General features: G+C 64.8%; 4 protein-coding genes across 8 annotated transcripts; 2 read left to right on the top strand and 2 right to left on the bottom strand.

Moving 5' to 3' along the window:
- The first annotated feature begins 1 nt into the window (after position 1).
- On the top strand, positions 2–2,506 carry LOC146437170 (glycine N-acyltransferase-like protein 3). Of its 3 annotated transcripts, none has more exons than XM_085063737.1 (5): positions 2–214; positions 716–823; positions 917–1,043; positions 1,127–1,477; positions 1,540–1,737. In XM_085063737.1, exons 1-5 carry the CDS (start codon positions 137–139, stop codon positions 1,587–1,589), a joined length of 714 nt encoding a protein of 237 aa, XP_084919863.1. In that variant the 5' UTR covers positions 2–136; the 3' UTR covers positions 1,590–1,737. The 3 variants fall into 3 exon arrangements, with proteins under 3 accessions (XP_084919863.1, XP_084919861.1, XP_084919862.1); XM_085063735.1 differs by lacking the exon at positions 1,540–1,737 and adding an exon at positions 1,750–2,506 and having other exon boundaries at positions 46–214; positions 1,127–1,236; XM_085063736.1 differs by lacking the exon at positions 1,540–1,737 and adding an exon at positions 1,750–2,287 and having other exon boundaries at positions 47–214; positions 1,119–1,236.
- CLCF1 (cardiotrophin like cytokine factor 1) lies at positions 2,437–10,674 on the bottom strand. 2 transcript variants are annotated; one of them, XM_085063739.1, is made up of 3 exons: positions 10,436–10,674; positions 4,446–4,612; positions 2,437–4,023 (listed from the first exon to the last, which is right to left on the bottom strand). In XM_085063739.1, exons 1-3 carry the CDS (start codon positions 10,548–10,550, stop codon positions 3,532–3,534), a joined length of 774 nt encoding a protein of 257 aa, XP_084919865.1. In that variant the 5' UTR covers positions 10,551–10,674; the 3' UTR covers positions 2,437–3,531. The 2 variants fall into 2 exon arrangements, with proteins under 2 accessions (XP_084919865.1, XP_084919866.1); XM_085063740.1 differs by lacking the exon at positions 10,436–10,674 and adding an exon at positions 9,533–10,029.
- Positions 10,675–11,326: 652 nt separating this feature from the next.
- RAD9A (RAD9 checkpoint clamp component A) lies at positions 11,327–17,352 on the top strand. 2 transcript variants are annotated; one of them, XM_085063732.1, is made up of 11 exons: positions 11,330–15,139; positions 15,219–15,289; positions 15,391–15,525; positions 15,614–15,728; positions 15,830–15,929; positions 16,053–16,162; positions 16,240–16,346; positions 16,418–16,482; positions 16,554–16,655; positions 16,735–16,930; positions 17,001–17,352. In XM_085063732.1, the coding sequence occupies exons 1-11, from the start codon at positions 15,106–15,108 to the stop codon at positions 17,097–17,099; spliced, it is 1,134 nt and encodes a 377-aa protein (XP_084919858.1). In that variant the 5' UTR covers positions 11,330–15,105; the 3' UTR covers positions 17,100–17,352. The 2 variants fall into 2 exon arrangements, with proteins under 2 accessions (XP_084919859.1, XP_084919858.1); XM_085063733.1 differs by lacking the exon at positions 15,391–15,525 and having other exon boundaries at positions 11,327–15,139.
- On the bottom strand, positions 17,158–20,031 carry PPP1CA (protein phosphatase 1 catalytic subunit alpha). The gene is made up of 7 exons (XM_085063734.1): positions 19,872–20,031; positions 19,230–19,361; positions 18,915–19,145; positions 18,587–18,691; positions 18,275–18,498; positions 17,644–17,778; positions 17,158–17,523 (listed from the first exon to the last, which is right to left on the bottom strand). The coding sequence occupies exons 1-7, from the start codon at positions 19,924–19,926 to the stop codon at positions 17,413–17,415; spliced, it is 993 nt and encodes a 330-aa protein (XP_084919860.1). The 5' UTR covers positions 19,927–20,031; the 3' UTR covers positions 17,158–17,412.
- Positions 20,032–20,227: the final 196 nt, after the last annotated feature.

The raw sequence follows: 20,227 nt of genomic DNA, 5'->3' as shown, positions 1-20,227 counted from the left end.
CACTGGGCACTGGGCACTGGGCCAGCCCTGTGGCTGCCTGGGGGCGGGTGCTCAGCTGGGACACTCTGAGACACTGTCCCAGTACCACTAGCACCCCACAGATCCTCAGTGTCACCGCCTGCCCACGGTCAGAGCCATGCTGATCCTGAAGTGCCCGGCGCAGCTGCAGCTCCTGGAGGAGACCCTGAGGAAGAGCCTGCCCATCACCCTGCCGGTGACAGGGACCCCGAGGACCCCTCTGTCCCCTCTGTTCTGTCCTGCTGGTGACAGAGTCCTCAGGGACACCTCTCTTCCCTCCCTCCTGCTCTGCTGGTGATGGAGACCCTGGGGACCCCTCTCTTCCCTCCCTCCTGCTCTGCTGGTGATGGAGACCCTGGGGACCCCTCTGTCCCCTCTCCCTTGCCCTGTCAGTGTCACTGATCCCTGGGACCCCTCTGTCCTTTCTCCTCTGCCAGCATCAGGGACCCCAGGGATCCCTCCATCCCTTCTCCCTTGCCTTGACAGTGATGGGGACCCTGAGATCCCCTCTGCCTCCCCTCCTTGCCCTGCTAGTGACAAGGACCCCTCTGTCCCCTCTCCCCTGCCCTGCTGCTGACAGAGACCACAGGGACCCCACTGCTCCTTCTCCCCTGCTGATGAGGGGACTCCAGGGAATCTGGGCATCCCTCTGTCCCCTCTCCCCTGCCCTGCCAGTGACACCTACCCTGTACTGCAGGTCCTGGGGACTGTGATGACCGTGGCCAGGGGGAACCCAGCCTCCCACGAGGTTCTGGTGGACTCCTGGCCCCATTTCAGCATTGTCCTGACCCGCCTGTGCCCTGAGGTGCTGCCCCAGGACCCCTGCCATGGCAGCAGCACCCCACACCCTGGGGGGCTGGGAATTGGGGTGCCACCCTCAGCCCCGTGTTCCCCCCAGGAGCACAGGGACCCCAGGGACTACTACATCAACCAGCTGTCCGTGTTCTACGAGGACAAGGGAGCTCTGCGGGCACTGCTGGCAGGCAGAGAGGCAGTGACCCAGGCACGGGCCTTCCAGATGCTGGGTAAGGATGGCACTGGAGGGTGACATGGGGACCCCCTGCCTGCTTTCCCCTGCCTGGCTGACAAGGGGGTCCCAGGGATGCAGGAGGGGCTGGAAGAGACTGTGCAGGAGGTGGCCAGTGCCAGGGGGCTGAAGGTGGAGACGATCCGGTACCAGGCGCTGATGAGCCCCGAGCCCCCCCAGCCCCGCGGGCAGTGAGTGAGGGACACCGGGGGGGACATGGGGCACTGGAGAGACATGGGCACTGGGGGCACATGGGCACCAGGGATCCAGTCACGTCCCTGGGTGGCACAGAGGGACCTGTCACATTTGTGGGTAGCTTGGGGGGGGGGGTCATAGTCACATCCCGTGGTGGCACAGTGGTCCCCGAGCACGTCCCTGGGTGGCACAGGGATCACTGGGTGACATGGGTGAGTTCACTGAGCACATCCCTGGGTGGCACAGGGGTCCACAGTCCCATCCCTGGATGGCATAGACATCCCTAATCCCATTCCTAGGTGCCACAGGCGTCCACAGTCCTATCCCTGGGTGGCATAGGCATCCCTAATCCCATTCCTGGGTGGCACAGGGGTGTACCCAATCCCAAGGGTGAACAAGGGGCCCAGATTCTACCTCTGGGTGGCACAGGGGTTCCCAATCCCATCCCATCTGCCATCCCCACTGGGAACAGGGTTCAGCATTGCCCACTCCGCCGTGCCCCATTGCAGGGTACCCCCGGGCCTGCACCTGGCACCCGTGTCCCCGTCCCACGTCCCGCTGCTCAATGCCACATGGGCCCTGGGGGGCAACGCCCGCAGCCAGGCGTTCCTGCTGGGGCTGGTGCGGACGCTGCCCTCCGCCTGCCTGCTGGGCCCGCGCGGCCGCCCGGTGTCCTGGAGCCTGCTGGACGGGCAGGGCTGCCTGCGCCACGGCTACACGGTGCCCGCCTGGCGTGGGCACGGCCTCACTGGAGTGACGCTGGCCGCGCTGGGCCAGGAGCTGCACGCCCGCAGCTTCCCCATCTACTGTGCCGTGCTGCCCCACAACACGGCCGCGCTCAGTGCCCTGCGCGCCATCGGCTTCCTGCCCCAGCCTGGGACCTTCTATATGATCCTAGGCACCCCAAAGTAGTGTCCGGGGGGAGTGCCAAGGTCGGGGGGTGCATGTCCTTGGGGTGGGGTTACCTAGGGCCGGGGCAGCCTGGATCCCCACCCTGTGAGAGAGGGAAACACCCCAACTGCCACACTGTTGGAGCCGTTCACTCTGATCCCTACTGGTGGTATTGATGGGAACACTCCAATTTCCATACTGAGCTCGGAATGTGGAATGTTCACTCCGGTCCCTACCGACGGGAAGCTCCGGGTTTGGAGCCATTTACCCCGTTCCCCGCTGAAGTGTGGCGCGGGCAGGGCGGGACGCTGGAGAAAGGCTTTTATTCGTTCGTACAAGAATAGATCTTCTGCAATAAATACCCCAATAAATAAACATCTCCAATAAATAAACACTCATAGACGCACCGGGACAGCGGCCACGCCCCGGTCTCGCCCCATGGTCTCGCTCCACCTCTGCACCGATGAGCAACCGTGGGGGAGGCGGGGCTTGGGTAAAAGGGGCGTGGCATGATGCAGGGAGGAGGCAGGAGTTGCTACACACGCGAGTGGGTGGGGCTTATTGCCATATGGGGTGGAGCCTATTGCTCCACGGGCGGGGCTTGCTGCTGGCTGGGGCTGGGCTTATTCCTATGCTCAGAGGGCCTCGGTCCTTTTTGGGATGGGCAGGGTTTGCACCCACTCTGGAGACTTGAGGGAAGGGGACAGGCACCCTGGGGGTTGGGGACACCCTGGGGGAGCACTTTGAGGGTCAAGACACCTGTCCCTTAAGACACAACATAGTGACAGATGGGCTGTGAGGTGACTGTGGTGGCATTTTGGGGTCAGGAACTCCACCCGTTAAGGCACAGCTGGGTGATGATGAGGATTTGGGGTGGCTTTGGCTGCACTCTGGGGTCAGGAGACCCAGTTTTGAAGGGACACCGGTGGTGAAGAGGGGATGTGGAGTGGCTTTGGTGGCAGTTGGGGTCAGGAGACCCATCCCTTACAGCAGAGTGTGGTGACAGAGGGTTTGTGGGGTGGCTGTCGTGGGTGGTACTTATGGTCAGGAATCCCTCCCTTAAGGCACAGCGATGGAAGTGGGATTGTGAGGTGGCTTTGGTGGCATTTGGGGGTCGGGAATGCTGGTGGTGGAGAGGGGACAGGGAGTAGCCATGGTGGCACTTGGAGTCAGGAGCCCTGTTCCTTAAGGCACAGGATGATGATGGCGATGGAGGATGGCTGCGGTGGTGCTTGAGGTCGGGAGCCCCATCTTTCAAGGCACTGCCAGGTGATGAGGTTGTGAGGTGGTTTTGGGGTCAGGAGCCCCATTTCTCATGGCACACTGATGATGGAAGAGGGGACTGTATGACCACAGTGACACTGTGGGCTCAGGAGCTCTGTCCCCCTCTTGGCAGGTGCTCAGAACCCCCTTGCCTCCAGCCGCAGGGTGACCACAGCAGGCGGCACCTTCTTCTTGAGGCGGTTGAAGTCCTTGGCAGAGCGCCAGAGCCAGGTCTGCAGCTCCTTCAGCAGCCAGAAATCATCCATCTTCTTCAGGAAGTCATTGGGGGCCGCGTGCACGCCGGGAGGCGCGGGTGGCCCGGCGGGGCCGGCGGGCAGTGGGTAGCCCAGTGAGGACATGACACCGCCGATGCTGAGCACTAGCCCCTGGAGGCTGGCGCAGAAGTGGGCAAGGCGGTGGCGCAGCTCGGCTGTGCCCACCTGCCCATCCAGCACGCGCAGGTAGCAGAGCAGGCGGCTGTAGGCCCGGTAGTTGGCGGCCAGGCGGGCATTGTCCGTCAGGCCCCGCCACAGGTCCAGATCCACCGTGGCGCTGGGCACCCGCTCGGCACGCGCCAGCCGTGGGGGGTTGAAGTCGGGCTCATTGAAGGGAGGCCCCAGGTAGTTCAGCTGGAAGGGAATTGGGGTGCGAGGTGTCAGGTCTCCATGTCCCTCATGTCCCCAGTTCAAACATATACCCCTCATCCCAGCTCTCCCTTTGCTTATCACATCCCCCTTCCCACCACTTCCCCACTCTCCCCAGATGGACATTCCCAGCCCACCCCAGGCAGTGCCACCGTCACCGCTTGGCACTCAACGTGCCGACACCGCCGAGGGCACGTCAGGGCAGGGACGGGGAACCTCCGGGTGAGTCGGCGACGCCGGCGGGGAGGGAGAGGCGGATGCCCGCACCCATGGCAGAATCGTGGGCTGAGGGGAGGGTGCCCGGGAGCCGCCCTGCGCCCAGAGGGCGATGAGGCATTTCCGTGACCTCCGGCGTGGGAGCAGCTGGCACGGGGCGGATATCCCGGGGGGGTGCATCGGGGACTCACGTAGGTGCCGGCGAGGGTGCGGAGCTGGTGCTCCAGGTAGCGGGTCAGGTCGTAGGTCTGCTGGATGGACTGGCCGGCGCCAAGCTCCTCGGAGCAGTTCAGCGCCGGCAGCGCCGGCAGGTTGCAGAGTGCAGCGCACAGGAAAGTGAAGATCCCCCAAGAGTCACCTGTGGGGGACACACACAGCACCTCAGGGTGGGTGACAGGGACACCCCAAGTCCGTGTGTGTGGTGCTGAGCCTGCGGAGCATCCCTGAGTCACCCCTCTGAGAGCGAGGAAACTAAGGCACAGAGGTAGGGAGGATGGGGCCCCCCTCACCTCAGCACCCGCCCTGGAGCAGCAGGGACCCCCCCACCTCAGCACAGTGACCCCCCGGTTCCCGTCGGAGGGCTCCCGCCCACGGCTGCACCAACAATCCTTTATATGGTCTGGAGCAGCTCGGCCGCGGCATTCCCGCTGGGACACACGCCTGGGATATATTTGGGCACCGCCAACGCCGCAGCAGGCCGGGCACCCAGCGGGGACCCTGGCCGAGGGGCCACCGAGAATGCGGGGAGGGGCGGGGGGTGGGACGCGGCTCCGAGGAGCGGCCGGAGCGCGGGGTGACCTTTGCGGAGCCACCGGAAAGCGCCGGCGGGGTCTCCATCATCGGCCTGACGTCAGGGCGGCCCGGGACCGCGGCCCCGCCGGCCGGCGGTTGTGCAAAGGTCACGGCCCGCGGCCAGGACGCTCCGGCCAGCTGGCACCTACGGCACACCACAGAGGCCTTCCCGGCAGCGCCTCTCGGGAAAGACCAGCCGCTGGCTCGGCACTGCGGGGCTCCTGCTGCGGGCAGCCCCCGTGCCCCCGCGCGTCACCACTCCCCGTCACTGGCCACCGGTGACGCACGGGGGTCCTCGGGGACACCCCTGCTCCAGCCACAAGGGCCCCACCGCGGTGGGTGTCCCTGAAAACGGCAAGCCTCGCTGTGAGAGATGCAAGTGCCCTGTGGGTGTACAGGACGCTGTCAAACCTGGGATATATCCTGGGGGTGTGCAGGACACTGGTGACATCTGGGATACATTCCGGGATACACCTGGACGTATGCACAAGTGTGTGCATCGCACAGGCATGGGGAACAACACACTCTCCAGGCATGTGACACCGTGCACGTGTGTGATGCACCACACGTGTGAGACACCATACACAACCACAAGGGTGTGTGACACATGTGGCATGCACGGGGCATGCCAGGCAAGTGTGCATCATGCTGTTCATGCACACCGTGAGGGGGGACACACCGTTACGTGCCATCCATGTGTAACACGGCACACACACACCACACCAGGTGTGACACCCTGTATGCCCCCCGTGCCCGTGCGGGGCAGCCCAGTCCGGCCCCAGCTCGCCTGGTGCCCCACGGTGGGCACGTGCCGCCGCTTGCCTGCGTTCCGGTGTGTTCTGGCGCATGGAGCGTGCGGCCAGCCCTGCGTGCGTGCGAGCGTGGGCCGGGGGGGGACCGCGGGGGGACCATGGTGACTCACACCGCACAAAGCCCCCCCCTTCCCAGTGTTTGCTTTGGCCGGACCCTCACCCGCCGCCGGCTCCAGTTTCCAGGCGGGATTTACACCCGCCCTGGCCTCACCAGAGCCAAACCAAACACAGCCGGAGAGCAGGATGGAAGGGGAAGGAGGGGGGGAGTGGCAGGGATGTGAGATTGGGATGGAGCCACAGTGGCTTCCAGTCAGGTGGCTGGGATGTGAGGGTGAGGATGATGGAGGAAGTGGATGGAGGTGAGTGGCTGAAGGATGGGAATGATGGGATGCACAGAATGGACAGCACTGGGTAGTGGTGACCATGACACAGTGATGATGGTGACCCTGGCACAGCAGTGACAGTGACTTTGGCACAGCAGTGACAGTGGCAGTGACACTGCAGTGACAGTAAAACTGGCACAGTAATGATGGTGACCGTGACACAGCAGTGACAGTGACCACAGTACAGCAGTGACAATGGCCTAGCCATAGCGGGTGCCCTCACTGTCCCTTGCCCACCCTTGTCCCAGCAGCTGGTGCTGGGTACCCACCAGCACAGACAGTGGAGGAGGGAGGCTCCAGCCGGCACAGCTGGATCCCGGTGACGTCGGAGAGGAAGAGCCCGAGGGTTTCAAAACCGGCCCTGGAGCACAGCCAGGATGCTCCCAGCCCACGTAAGCAGCTCATGGCGTGCCTGCCCAGGGTCACCCGCTGGGCCCTGGGGACACCCGAGGAGCCAGGGTGACACGGGGCCATGGGAGCAGGCACACCCTGGCTCTGCCAGCAGCACCCTATGACACCCATGCCAGACACACCAGTAGTGCCATGGGCATCCCTTGCACACGTGGCAGCAGGGACGTGGCTCACCCGCCTTTGGGGTGACACCACCGGGACGCCTGGCCTGCCACCCCCCAGCAGCATGGGTGGCAGTGCTGGCCACGGAGCCCGTGAGCTGTTCCCTGGGCATGCTGTGGGCAGAGCCGCTGAGGGCTGATCGACCACAGCCTGCCCAGAGCCACTTTCCCGAAACCCTGGTGACGGGTGCGGTGACCAGGAAGGGGAGACCCCCTGGCCCCAAAGCCCCCGGCAGCAGACGGAGCTGAGCCGTTCCCCAACGCCGTGCCAGGAGCTGCCCTATCTGATGGGCCAGCGTCCAGAGGCGAGCAGAGCCCCATCCCACCCCACAGCCCCATTCCTGGGGCCTGCATGAGAGGTCTCGCATTGGTCAGGCATGACTGTAGCACTGAGGACAAAGCAGCCCTGTCCCCACTGTCCCAGCCACCAAGTGGCACCACTTTAACCCTCCACAGGGCGTTTCCCAGCCCAACGTGGCCACCAGCTCCAAGGGGCTTGGAGTGGGTGACACTCAAGGGCTCGTGGACAGTCATGTCTGTGTCCCCACACTGCTGGCATTTAACCCCACTGTATCTGGGGAGGTGACACCACAGCATAGCAGTGGCCCTGTGGAGCTGGCACAGTGGGGACACAAGGATGCTCATATTCCACACCTGGATATCATGGACACAGCATTCCCTGAGCTCCAATGGAAAGAGTGCCCCAACAGTGCCTGCAGCCACAACAGGATCTCCATCCCATCCCTCCCATTCTACTGGACTCCATGCCATCTATCCCATCCCATGGCAAAGCCGCCGTGTTGGGAGTGGGTGGTTGCGCGGGAGGCACGTGACCCCGCGTCCCCCCCAATTCCAGCCGTGCCTGCACTCGCGGTGCTGAGTGTTTACATCCTGTCTCCTCCGTGTGTTTATAAATGCGGCTGTGCACGGGAGACTCCAGCGAGGCCGTAATTAGCTGGGCCTGGATTTCCCATCCTGCTCTGGCTCCAACCAGCGGCATGATGGAAACACCCCCACCAGGGAGGGGGGCGCAGGACCCTAATCCCAACCAGACCCCGCTGCCCTGCACGCACGCCCAGCACCCAGGAGCCACACGCGGCAACGTGATCCCTTCCCTCTGCTCACGGAGCAACACAGCCCGACAGCCCCCCGGCACTGCTCCAGGGGTTCACCAGCACAGAGCCAGGCTGGCCACTCTCCAGTGGAGCAGGGGACCTACAGTGCCAGCCCATGTGGCACTGCAGAGCCCTGGGTGACACACCCAGGCACCTCCAGACCCACTGCCACTGCTGGCATCTCATACCAGGGACACTGCCTGGCTGGGTCAGTGTTGGACCAGCAGCTCCGGCAGGCACAGCTATGCCCTGATGTCCCCACGGCACCCTGGTGAAGCCTGGGACACTTCTGTCACCCACAGACCACTTGCCACACGCAGCCACAACACTGCTGGGCCAGCTACTTCCCAGATATCCCAGATACTCCATCTAGGAGAGCATTCCCGTGTGCCTGCCAGGACCCTGGGACGGTGGCACAGGGATACGGGCGCTGCCGCCACGGTGGGGGGGCCGGGGGGATGATTTATGGGGCTCGGTGCCACTTAGCAGAGCATAAATCTCCCCCCGGCGCGGCCCTGTAAGCACAGCCCTCCGCATTTCCCTGCGGAGCCTGCGCCTAATGCAGCCCAGATGTGCGGCCGCCACCGTGCCCTCGTGCCGCCTGCTAAATAGGCACGGGAACACCGGGGATGCCGAGAGTCCCCGAGCGCTGCCGGGGACACCGTCTGGGCAGACCACGGGTGGGGATGTCCCGAAACGGGGAGCAGGGTTGGGGAGGCCGAGCTGCAGCCCTGCAGCTCCTCCTAGCCGTCCCCTTCCGCGCCTGTCCCCGCAGGCCTCGGCACCGGCTGTGCCACCGGTTCGGCCACGTCCTCCGGCCCCGGCGGCAGCGGGAAGGCAGAGAGGAAGGGGCGAGGGAGGGCTATGGAGCCGCTGGGGATCCCGGCCTCGCTTTTCCGGTTCCCCGGCTCTCGCCCCGCTTTGCCCGTCCTGCGTCACGCCGGCTGGAGCCGAACCCGGCGCCGGCCTCGTGCTGCCCCGGCCTCGGACCCGCCGCCCGGTACCCCGAGGAGCCTCTCGGCGCCCACACTTTGACCTTTTAAGGGTGTTTTCCAGCATTTTCCGGGCGAGGAGCCCCCGATCCCGGTGTGCCGCCAGGCCGGCCGGCCCCCAGGCAGCCCTGGGGGTGCCGGTGGCCGCTGGGGCCAGGGGAACAAAGCCGTCCCCTCCCTGGCACCCCAAAATCCACGGCTGCGTCCCGGAGGAATCTCGCCTGCTCTAGCGGTGGCGTTCCGTGTCAAGCCCCGAAATCCAGCCCCGGGCAGGAAAACTAACTCTTCCTGCCCCCCATAAATCCCACCGACTTTCCTTTTCTTCCCCTCCGTCAGTCCCGGGCTTAATTCTCCGTGCTCAGCGGCGGTTCCCTCCCTGGTAATCACAAACATGCATGGAAAAGAGGGAACGAGAGAAAGGGGAAGAAAAAAAAAAACAACAACCCAACCCAGAGAGGGGAAAGTCTTAAATCAATCCCAAAGCCAGACAGACCTTTTAATCACATCAAATTAAAATCAGCAGTCTGTTTGGAAAGGGGAAAAACTCCCTGCAGATGCAGGCAGGGGAGTTAGGGGAGCCCCCCCGCCCCGCACCCAGCGCCGCGGGCTTACCTGAGAGCTCCCCGGTTACATTTAGCATAGTCGGGGTGCAGGGGGATTTTCGGGGGCTCGGCTCTTGCTCGGCGCCCCGAGCCCGCCCGCTCGCCTCAGCCCTGGCTCGCTGCTTCTCTCGCACTCAGGGTTGGGTGGCGGTTTTGGTTTGGTTTTTGTTTTTGTTTTTTTTTTTTTCTGGTTGGTTTCTGGCTTTTTTTTTTTCCCTCGGTCTCTATTTGTTTTGGTTTGGGCTCGCTCGGGTGTTAGGTGGGGGGGAAAAAAAAAACGGGGCGGGTTGGGTGGGTTTTTGGGGTGTGGAGGGTTCGCACCGCGCTCCGGCTGCCTCGCTCGCCGCCGTTCCCCTCTTCCACCTCCCTTGATTTGCTCTTTTGATTGGGGTCCAGGAATGCAGGAATAAAAAAAAAAAAAAAAACAACCCAAAAAGAAAGAAGGAAAAAAACCCCGGAGCTCGCATCCACCCTCTCCAAGCTGCTGCCTCCTTCTTTCCTCTTTTTTTTTTCCCCAATTCAAGTGTTAAGCAGAACCAGGTTGCTTTCAAGAATGTATTTGATGTAATTGTACACAAGAGCGGACTCCATTCATTCCCTCCCTCTCCCCCCCGCCCCGGCTTTATCCCCCCTTTCCCCATCCCCATCCCCATCCCCGGAGTCCCGGCACCGGGCAGAGGTGGGGAGGCTGGAGCTCAGTCCCGGTGCTGCGGAAGGCGGAGGGGAGGGAAGGGAAGAGGGGAGTCCCGCGGAGTGCCGCTGGCCGGGTAGGAAGGGGGGGACCCCCTGCTTTCTCCCTCGCTGCGCCCCCCGTGCGGTTCTGGCTCCCGCCCGGCTTTTGTTAAAGTGGCAGCGACGGGGTCGGTGCGGGACCGGTGCGGGGCCGGTGCCGCTCGGCGGGGGGGTTTCCTACCTGCTCTCAGCTCCATGCGGGACGGGCGCGGGGCCAGGGCGCTGGGTGCGTGCTCGGGGGTCCTCGGGCGGGCAGGCAGCGGTCCCGCACACCGGCTCGGGACTGCGGCTCCCATTTGCCGCTCCGAGCCCTCTCGCCTCTCCTCCTCCTCGCGCACAGAGCCGAGAGCCCGGTCCCGGGGGGAGAACGGGGGGGACGGGACGGGGGGGGGGGTCCGGGGAGGGGAGGAGGGGGGGGAACGAGGCGAGGTGCGGTGAAGCGGCTCCTCTGGCGGGACCGGGCCGGGGGAGGGGGGGTCGGGGGGGCGTGGGGTGCCAGCCTGCCCCCCCTTCCTTTCCCCCCCGGGGCAGCGGGGAGGAGCGGCAGAGGGATGGGGCCGGCCGGTGCGGGGAGGGTGGCGGCGGGGCGGGGAGGGGGGGTCCTCGGCCCTTCGCTGGCACGGCCAGCCCCCTCCCCTCCGGCCGAGAGAGGGGGTCCGGGAGCGGCGGACCCCCCTCCCCCGGCTCGGGGACCCGCAGAGCGGCGGGCGCTGTCCCGCCAGGACGGCGGCAGGTGAGCGGCGGAGCGGGGGGAGCGCGGAGGGGTCCCGGCGGCACAACCGGAGCCCCTCATAGCGGCGGCGGCAGTTCAGCCGAGGGGGGGACCCTCCGTCCTGAGGGAGGGCTTCACCTTCCCCGGCGCTCCCCGTTCACGCGGGGACGGGAAAGGACCCCCAGCCCCTTTCCTCCGGGTGCCACAGCCGCTTTCTTCCCGATTATCCTCCCCCGTTAGGACAAGCCCCGTCCCGGCCCCCGCGGGGCCCTTGGCAATGACCGCGGCGTTCCCCACAGCCCACCCGAGGTGAGTGGGGTGGATTGGGGGGCATGGGGAGACCCCCAGGGCCAAGAGGAGCTGCCGCCAGAGGGGAAGGGGGAGACCCGAGAGCCAGAGCCCCTCGTTCCTTCCCCTCGCGCCTCTCATCCATGAGTGGGTGCTGCCGCGGGGACTCTCTCGGCGGGGAGGGGAAAGTCCTGTCTCCCCCCCAAAAAAGCTTTGTTTAAAACAAAGGCGCTGGGAGCGCCGGGAAGGGCCGGGAGGTAACAGCCGGATTCGCTTCCACTCCAGACCCCGGCCCTGGCCAGGTCCGAGCCCTCCCGGTTGCCATCGCATCCTCCCGGCTTTCTCCGGGATAACGGGGTGCCTGCTCCGAGAACATCAAGACCCTCTTTCCCCAAATCCACCGGGATACTGGGTGCTGAACTCATTAGCACCAGTCTGGGGACCCCCCGTAGGGATAAACCACACACCGACGCGGTGCTGGCTGATTTATTGCTTGGGAAGCGCACATTTGGTGTTGAGTTCATGAGGAAGTGCCCAACAGACATGTCAGGGGTGGCGAGGGGGGCTCTGGATCCCGTCCCCCGGGTAAATGGGAGATACTCCACAGCCCTGGGGATTCGGAGGGGCTGGGGAAGTGTCGGACGGATCTGCCCAAGCGATCCACGGATGGACGGAGCCCCGGCCCGGCTCCCCGGCAGCGTGTCTGGGGGGGTCCGCTCGGCGTGCGGACGGCCTCCTCGCCCCCCCCCCAGCCGCGGGACAGGGTATCTGGTTTCCCCCTCGAGTCAGCAGATCCCGCCAGCAATGCTGGAGCACTTGGGAAAAGCCACCGGCCCGTCCCCGGGGGTCTCCTGCCTGCCGAGGCGGCGGGGCTGCCCCTCGCTGCCGTCTCCCCTCCCCAAAACCAAGCGCTGCGGTTGGGTTTGAGGAGTTTTCCAGCCGCCACGGCTCCCGCTGGGCTAACACCTGAGAGAGGAGAAGAGGAGGAGGGCAAGTGGCCCTGCGGGTGAGGATCCCAGCTTCCCAAGCCCCTCTCCCTGTGCCAGCCAGCGGTGCCAGGACGGAGCTCCCGCCCCAGGACAAATGGGCACAAGGCACGGGCAGGTCCAATCGCTGGGAAGCCTCATCCCCGCATCCTGTTCCTCCTCCTCTCCCGGTGCCCGCAGCAGCTCCGCGTGGGTGGGGCCGTGCCCGCCCTGCCCTCGGGGCCACGTCACCGGGCAGCTGAGCTCACCTCCGTCCCACCCCGCGGCTGCGGGTTCTCCGGCCGGCGCCAGGGCCAGCCCGGCCTCCCACTGCTGACCTTTGTGGCCAGCAGCCGGAGGAAACAGAGATGGGGGGCCGACCAGACCCAGAAATCCTGTCTTTAGCCCCAAGCCACCCGCGAGGCATGGGCTGGGACGCTCCGGCAGCGCCCGGCTCCTTGAGGACACCCCTGGGGCGCAGGCAGGAGCACGGAGCAGCCATCCGACTCGGCGTGTCCCCTTCTGCTGGGCTGGCAGCAGGAGCCCAGCTGTGGCCGTCTGTCTCCCCGCGCCGCTGCCTGGGCGAGGGCGCCGTGCCATGTGCCGGGAAGGAAGCTGGAGGAGCGGGAAGGATGCTGGGAGACCGCCCCGAGCCCGCCGAGGGCGAGGGAACATGCCTGTCACCTTCCCTGCCATCCTTGCGTGAAGATCCCCAGCCCGAAGGGGAGTCCTGGGAGAGGTGTTGTGGGTGCAGCTGAGCCTGGGGGTGCCGGAGCTGAGGGCTGCCAGGCTCTTGCTCCCGGCCCATATTCAGCCCATTCCCTGGTCGGCACTGGTGGGAAGAGGGAGGGGTGGCCTGGCCTTGGCCCCCGCTGAAGTGTGTGTGTCACGACTGCAGCCAGCTGCGTCCTCTCTGCAGACCCATAAAACGCTGAGCCCCGAGGCCAGAGCCCCTCCTGGGGATGCCGGCTCCAGAGGAGCCTGGCTGCTCTGCCAGAGCTGGAACGGACGTGCGCACACAATCCTCTCCTCCTCCTCCTCCTGGGAGGAAGGGCAGTAGCCAGTGCTCACCCCAGGGGTGGAGGAGCCAGATTCAGCTGGACCCCGATCCCAGGTCAAGGCAGGCCTGGGAGTCCCCGGGGCGCCGTGCCGGTGATCCCAGCACAGCCCCGCACACGTGGCTTGGCCCATGGAGCCCCCACAAAGGTCAGGAGTTTGTGTACCCAGAAGGGATGTGCTGCCGAGGGGTGCTGGGTCTGAATCCCAGATAAAAGGCACCGAGCATACCAGACAGGGAAAGGAGGAGGAGAAGAGGCTGTCACCATGTCCTGGAGGATGGCAGCTATGGGAAAGGGGCTCTGCACCCCCCTTCCCACTTCCCTCTGCTCAGGTGCCAGCCCTGCTCTGCAGCGGGGCCCCTCGCCTCGGGCTCTACGGTCACTGAGCCCAGGAGGAGGGACTTGGGAAGCGGCTGCTCCAGCGGCAGGCGGGAGCCGGCTGGAGGACCCTGCTGAGAGCACGACTCGAGTTCCTCACAGCCACATACCCCCGGCTCCCTCGAGGCCACAACTCCAGAGCCTGTCACTCCAGGCTGGCTGTGAGCACAGGCTGCTGGCAGAGCCTTGGTCACATCCCTGGAAGTGCTCACAGCCAAATTGGAGCAACTGGGCCAGTGCGAGATGTCCCTGCCCATGGCAGGAAGTTGGGACTGGGTGGGCTTGAAGGTCTCTTCCAACTCAAACAGTTCAGGGATTCTATGGACAACCCATGGATACATGGCCAGCCCAGAATTTGCAATATACCCCCAGTGCAGAATCCTGGGACACCCTCAAAAACCCATCCCTGGAAGTGCTGGGCAGGGCAACCTGGTCAAGTGAAAGGTGTCTCTGCCCATGGCAGGGCATGGAACTGGATGAGCTTTAGGGTCCCTTCCAACCCCAACCATTCCATGATACTATGGGATGCATAGCCAGCAGCAGCTCCAGGACAGAGAGAGACCATCGAACATTAACTTGCAGCATCCCACTTCCCATGTGCCCCCGGGAGACAGGGATCCCCAAATCACCGGGATCTCGGGAAGCACTGGAGCAGCTCCAGGGAGTTGCAGCCCTTCCAAGGGAGCACCGTGCCCCGGGAATGCGGGAAGGGTCGAAGGGACCTGAAGGAGCGGGCAATGCTGCGGAAGGGCAGCCCCGCCGGCAATGCTGCTGGGAATGAAGCGAGGGTCTGGGACCTAAGAAGCACAAGCAGGGAACAGCCCCGGGAAAGCCTCGGGATGGGGCAGGAAACCCCGGGAAGGTCCCGGTGCGGGGCTGAGCGCTTGGAGCCGCGCTGAGGGGCACGTCGAGGCCCCATTGGCTGAGCCGCACGTCACTCCGAGCGCCGCCCAATAGCGAGCCTCGGAAGGCGGGGCCTGCCGGCGGGGCAGACCTGACAGCGAAGGGGCCGGAGCCACGCCCCTCCCACCGGTCACGTGACACCCAGCACCCTGCCGTCACTCGACCCCTCAGCGTGAACCAACCGGCTGGCGGTGGAGGCGGGACGGAGCGGCACTGCCGGCCAATGGGGAGGCGGCCTGGGAAGGCGGGCGCGGGAAGCCACCGGCGGGGTGCGGCGGGGAAGCGACCGGAACCACCGGGAAGGGACGGGGCCGGCGAGCTGGGGGACACCACCGCGGGGCCGCTGGGGAGAGACGGCACCGGTGGGGCGGGGAGGGAACAAGAACCGCGGCGGGGGCGGCGGTGAGGCCCAAGCAGAACTAGCTGGGAGCCGCGGCTTAACCGCAGGCTCCGCTGCGTGTTAAGGAAGGGGCGTGGGCGCGGGGCGGGGCCAGGGGGCGGTGGGCGCGAAGCCCCCACGTGCCCGCCCGGCGCCGGTGTCGGTGCCATGAAATGTGTCATCGCCGGCGGCAACGTCAAAGGTGAGCGGGACCTGGGGGGCCGGGAGGTGCGCCACGCTCGGCGGGGCCCTGCCTCACCCCCACACCCTCTCCTTCCCAGTCCTCGGCCGAGCTGTGCACTCCCTGTCCCGCATCGGCGACGAGCTCTACCTGGAGCCCACCGACAGCGGGGTACGGAACATCTGCGGGGCAGGATGGGAGCTAGGGGGGCACCTGTGCCTGTGCCCCCTCCTTCCCTGCAGGCCGTGCTAACACTCTGGCTGTGTCCTCAGCTGTCCCTCCGTGCTGTCAACTCCTCCCGCTCCGCCTTCGCCTCCTTCCTCTTTGCACCCCTGTTCTTCCAGCTGTACGAGCCGGGCATCACTGGGCCCGACACGAAGCTCTTCCGATGCAAAGTCCACATGAAGGTGCAACACCCTGCCTGGTTCCCCCCACAGTTCCCTGTTGTTCCAGGGTGACCCAGGCAGGTGACAGTCCCCGTATCCATCCCTGCAGTCCTTCCTGGGCGTCTTCCGCTCGCTGCCCTCACTGGAGAAGTCAGTGGGGAAATGCCTAATCCTGCTCAAGCCCCGTGCTTGCCGCCTGGTGCTGCAGCTCCACTGCAAGTACGGTGAGTGCCAGCAGGGACACAGCCTGGAGGGGTGACACAGCACAGCAGGGGACACACTGACACCATGTCCTACCCTGCTGAGCCACTGTCCCCCCTGCCAGGTGTCACCAAGACACACAACCTGGCCTTCCAAGAGTGCGAGCAGCTCCAGGCTGTCTTTGACACCCAATCCTGTGCCAGCCGCCTCTGCACCCCTGCACGGTGAGAGGGGACACCATGGGGGTAGTACTGGGGTGTGCAGAGTGGGATGAGGGTAGATGGAAGGAGGGACCCTGCCCAGCCCTGCAGGACTTGGGGTTCTCAGCCCCCTCCCGTGCCCCTCAGGGTGCTGGTGGAGGCTGTGGTCCACTTTCCCCCGACGCTGGCTGAGGTGACACTGCAGACTGGCCCTGGTGGCAAAATCAGCCTGCAGAACTACGTGGAGGATGAGGCAGGTGAGTCCTGCAGGGTAAGGGAGCCCCTTCCCCACCCTGTCCCTCCAGTACCCCACCTGCCCTGTTCCTGCCTCCAGAGCCAAGCAAGACGATGGTGACGCAGCTGTGGCTGGCTGAGGACGAGTTCCAGTCAGTGGCTGTGGCCCCGGGCTCCCACATCACTTTCTGCCTCAAGGAATTCCGGGTTAGTCCCCACCCAAGCCCCCCAGCCTTGTGTCACCTCCCAGCCCCCCTCACCCTCCCCTTTGTTCCCAGGGGCTGCTGAGCTTTGCTGAGGCCTCCAACCTGCCCCTCACCATCCACTTTGATGAGCCTGGCAGGTAGGTGTGTTCACATCCCCCACAGCGCCAGCTCTGCCCCTGGGACCCTCTGAGCCCCTCTGTGCCCCCAGGCCAGTGGTCTTCACCCTGGATGACACTGTGCTGGAGGTTCACCTGGTGCTGGCCACCCTCTCTGACCTGGAAAGTGATTCCCAGTCTGCCTCGACCAATGGGTAAGTCCCAGATGAGCTCTCCAGCTGCCATCAGCAGGGAGCAGTGTGAACATTCCCAGTCCTGCTCTGTTCTCCTCAGTGTGTCCCACCTGCCCACCCCATCAGATGACTTTGCCGATGACCTCGAGTCCTACATGGCTGCTATGGAAACCAGCGAGGGGGTCTCGGGAGGGCTCCCCAGCCCTGCCTTCCCCCTGTACACTCCCCAGCCAGCTGAGAGTGACCCTGAGGAGGAGGAGGAAGGGGCTGTACCAGGGACCCCCCCGCACAAGAAGGTCTGGGATGGGTGTGCCTGGGGGCAGGGGGTGGATGCAGCCTCCTCCTGACCCCCCTTTCTCCCCACAGTTTCGCTCCCTGTTTTTTGGGTCAGTGATGACACCAGGAAGGCCCAGTCTGGCCACAACCCAGGAGGTGCTGGCAGAGGACAGCGATGGAGAATGCTGAGTCCTGAGTCACTGCCACCCCCAGCACCCATCCAACCACCAGGACAGGCACCCCCCAGTGACCCATTACAAGTTTATTCCCCAAAAAATCCTCCTGCCCGCCCCGCCCCACCCCCGCTGCCACCCCAGGGCTGGGCTCTGGGTTCTAGGCACTCCCCTCGCCCCGGCACTCCCTGCCCTGGACCTGCTTTGGTGCAGCGTGGCGGGGGGGAGGGGGCAGGATCCTACAAATAAAAAAACGAGTCGAAAGAAAAGCGACCTGACGCTAGGGCGGGGGCGTGGGGGGCGTGGGCAGCACAGGGGCGGCTCCCAGCTCATTTCTTGGCTTTGGCAGAGTTTCGGGGAGGGGTGACGGGGCGCCCAGCAGGGTTCAGCCCGCTGAACTGCCCGTATTTGCCCTTGTTCTTGTCGGCCGGCTTCAAAATCTAGGGGGGAAGGGGGAAAGAAATCAGTGAGCTCCAGCCCCAGCTCCCCACTTCCCTGGAGGGCAGAACTCCCTGCAGCCATTCCAGCAGGAATTGGGGGTGTTTACCCCCTGGGCTTACCTGGAAAGAGCACATTAGCGTCTCGTCCACGCTCATCATGGCGCCAGCGTTGTCGAATTCGCCGCAGTAGTTGGGGGCTGAGAAGAGGGTGACGAGCTGGCGCTTGGCGAAGAACTCATAGCCATCCTCCACCACCTGGAGGGGGCACAGGGTTGGCAAATATCCACGCCCCCATGGCCAATATCCACCTCCCCTGGGAAATTCCCAGTCCCCCAGGCTGAATATCCAGCCCTTAGGGTGAATATTCCCTTCCCTGGAGCAAACAGCCACCACCCAGGACAAATACCCACTGCCCCAAGGCAAACATGCACCTCCAGAGTGGTCATCCAGCCTCTGGGAGGGACAGCTACATCCAAGGGTGACTATTCATCCCCCCTGGGGCAAATACTTCCCCCTCGAGGTAAATGCTTCCCCCCCTGGGACAAATGTCCAAATCCCAGGGTAAACACCCAAATCCTGGGGTAAATACCCAAATCCCAGGGCAAACGCTCTCTGAATTCCAACCCACACACTCCTGTAGTACACACCACCCTTGACGGGGAAATAGTTGGGGTAGAACCACCTGACACCCACTTGGGAACCAAACTCCCCCTCCCAGGTGAGCCCCAATATTTGGGGGTCCCAGTGGTACCTGGTGTGCCCGGCAGATGAGGTCCAGGTCGTGCTTGTGCAGGAATTTGGCCACCACCTCGGCCCCGAAGGTGAAGGAGACCCCACGGTCGTTCTCCCCCCAGCCCTGCACATCCTTGTCAGGGTCGGACCAGAGCAGGTCACAGAGCAGCCCCTGATCCGGGACATCTGTGGGCCGCATGATCCGCCGGATCTGCTCCATCGACTGCAAGTCGGGGGACAACCCTGCAGGAAAGGGGCACCCCCAGAGCTCAGCATGGAGATCCCATCCCAACTCCAGCCCTCCCGAATCCCTGGGAATGGGCATTCCCACCTCCGTGGCAGCAGAAGATCTTCTCATCCACGATGGCGGCAATGGGCAAACAATTGAAGCAGTCGGTGAAAGTCTTCCAGAGCTTGATGTTGTATCGTCTCTTGCCTGCGGGGGACAAACGGGAGTTAGGGGTGTCCTTGGGGATAAGGTGGGGGTGGGCAGGAGGACATGGAAGGGTGGGAGGACACAGGGAAAGGACAGGAAGACACAGTGGGGAGGGAAGGAGGTCCCATGTGGGGTCAGTGTGGGACAGCACTGGGACAATACCGGGAAAGGGAGTGCCCAGCAATGGCAGAGGGGTTTTGAGGGGCACAGCTCAGGCACTCACACTCATCATAGAAGCCATAGATGCGGTTGATGCTGGCACACTCATGGTTGCCCCGCAGCAGGAAAAAGTTCTCAGGGTACTTGATCTTGTAGGCAAGCAGCAGGCAGATGGTCTCCAGTGACTGCTTGCCCCGGTCCACATAGTCCCCCAAAAACAAGTAATTGCTCTCAGGGGGGAAGCCCCCGTACTCGAAGAGCCTCAGCAGGTCGTAGTACTGCCCGTGGATGTCACCTGGGGAGGGGACACAGGCTGTGAGTGGCACCCCGCAGCCCCCCATGCCACCCCAGTGCTGCCCAGCAGCCATCCAGGCCTCACCGCAGATCTTGAGGGGAGCCTCCAACTCCAGCAGGATGGGCTGGCTCAGGAAGATCTCCCGGGATTTGAGGCACAGCCCACGAATCTCGTTCTCTGTCAGCTGCACGTTCTTCCCCGGCCGCGACCCTTGGACTGGTCCCACCATAGAGAACAGGATCAGGGACCTCGAAGTGTTCCGGGACCCCAACAGAGCCCCAGGAACCCCTGCTCTACCTGCCCCAGCGCTCCTCCCCATATCCTCCACGCCCTACAGGCTCACCTACAGCCCCCAGACCCCCGAGCACACACTCGGGACACTTCCACACCCTCCAGTCCACTCCTCCGCGGGGTACAGACCCCTTGGGGACACCCGATTTCCTCCAGCTCCCCCCTTCCCCCCGCAGGGTACAGACCCTTTCGGGATCCCCTCCATATTCTCTACGTCCTCCAGACACATCTCCAGCTCCCCAAACCCCATGGGGAGCCCCTCCCCAAACATTTCTCGGTCCTGACCCCCACCAAACCACCGCGGCCTAACCCGCCCCGCCAGGCCCAGACCGGGGACCGCCCCGCGAGGTTTGACACGGCCCGGGCCGGTCCCGAAGGGTTCCCCGGGCGGAGGGGAGGTGTCAGGGGGCTCGGGGGGCGGCGGGAGCCGCTCACCCTCCAGGAGGCGGCTGATGATGGAGTCGAGGTTGAGCTTCTCCGTGTCCGCCATGGCCGCCCGCGCGCCGCCCCGCCCCGCGCGCCCTCCCAGAGCGGCCCCGGCGCGGGCGGCGCCCTCTGCGGGCTCGGAGGACTCACTGCAGCGCCCCGGGAGCGGGGCTGTCCCGTTGTCCCTCTGTCCCCTCCGTCAGGGTATCCCAGCCCTGGAAGGGCCGGGAAATAGGGACAGCACGGCCGGGGGGGGCCGACAGCAGGAAGCCACGGCGGGGGAAGCCAGTGGCAAGGGGACGGTGGTGGAGAGGGGACACGCCCCGCAGGAGGATATTCCGGGAAGAGGGGCATTCCGGGAAGGG

This window comes from Lichenostomus cassidix, chromosome 5 (genome assembly GCF_008360975.1).
Source record: "Lichenostomus cassidix isolate B80296 chromosome 5, HeHo_3.0, whole genome shotgun sequence".
Classification (NCBI taxonomy): Eukaryota; Metazoa; Chordata; class Aves; order Passeriformes; family Meliphagidae; genus Lichenostomus; species Lichenostomus cassidix.
Note: the sequence above shows the minus strand (reverse complement) of the source record. Positions and strands in the feature narration are given on the sequence as shown.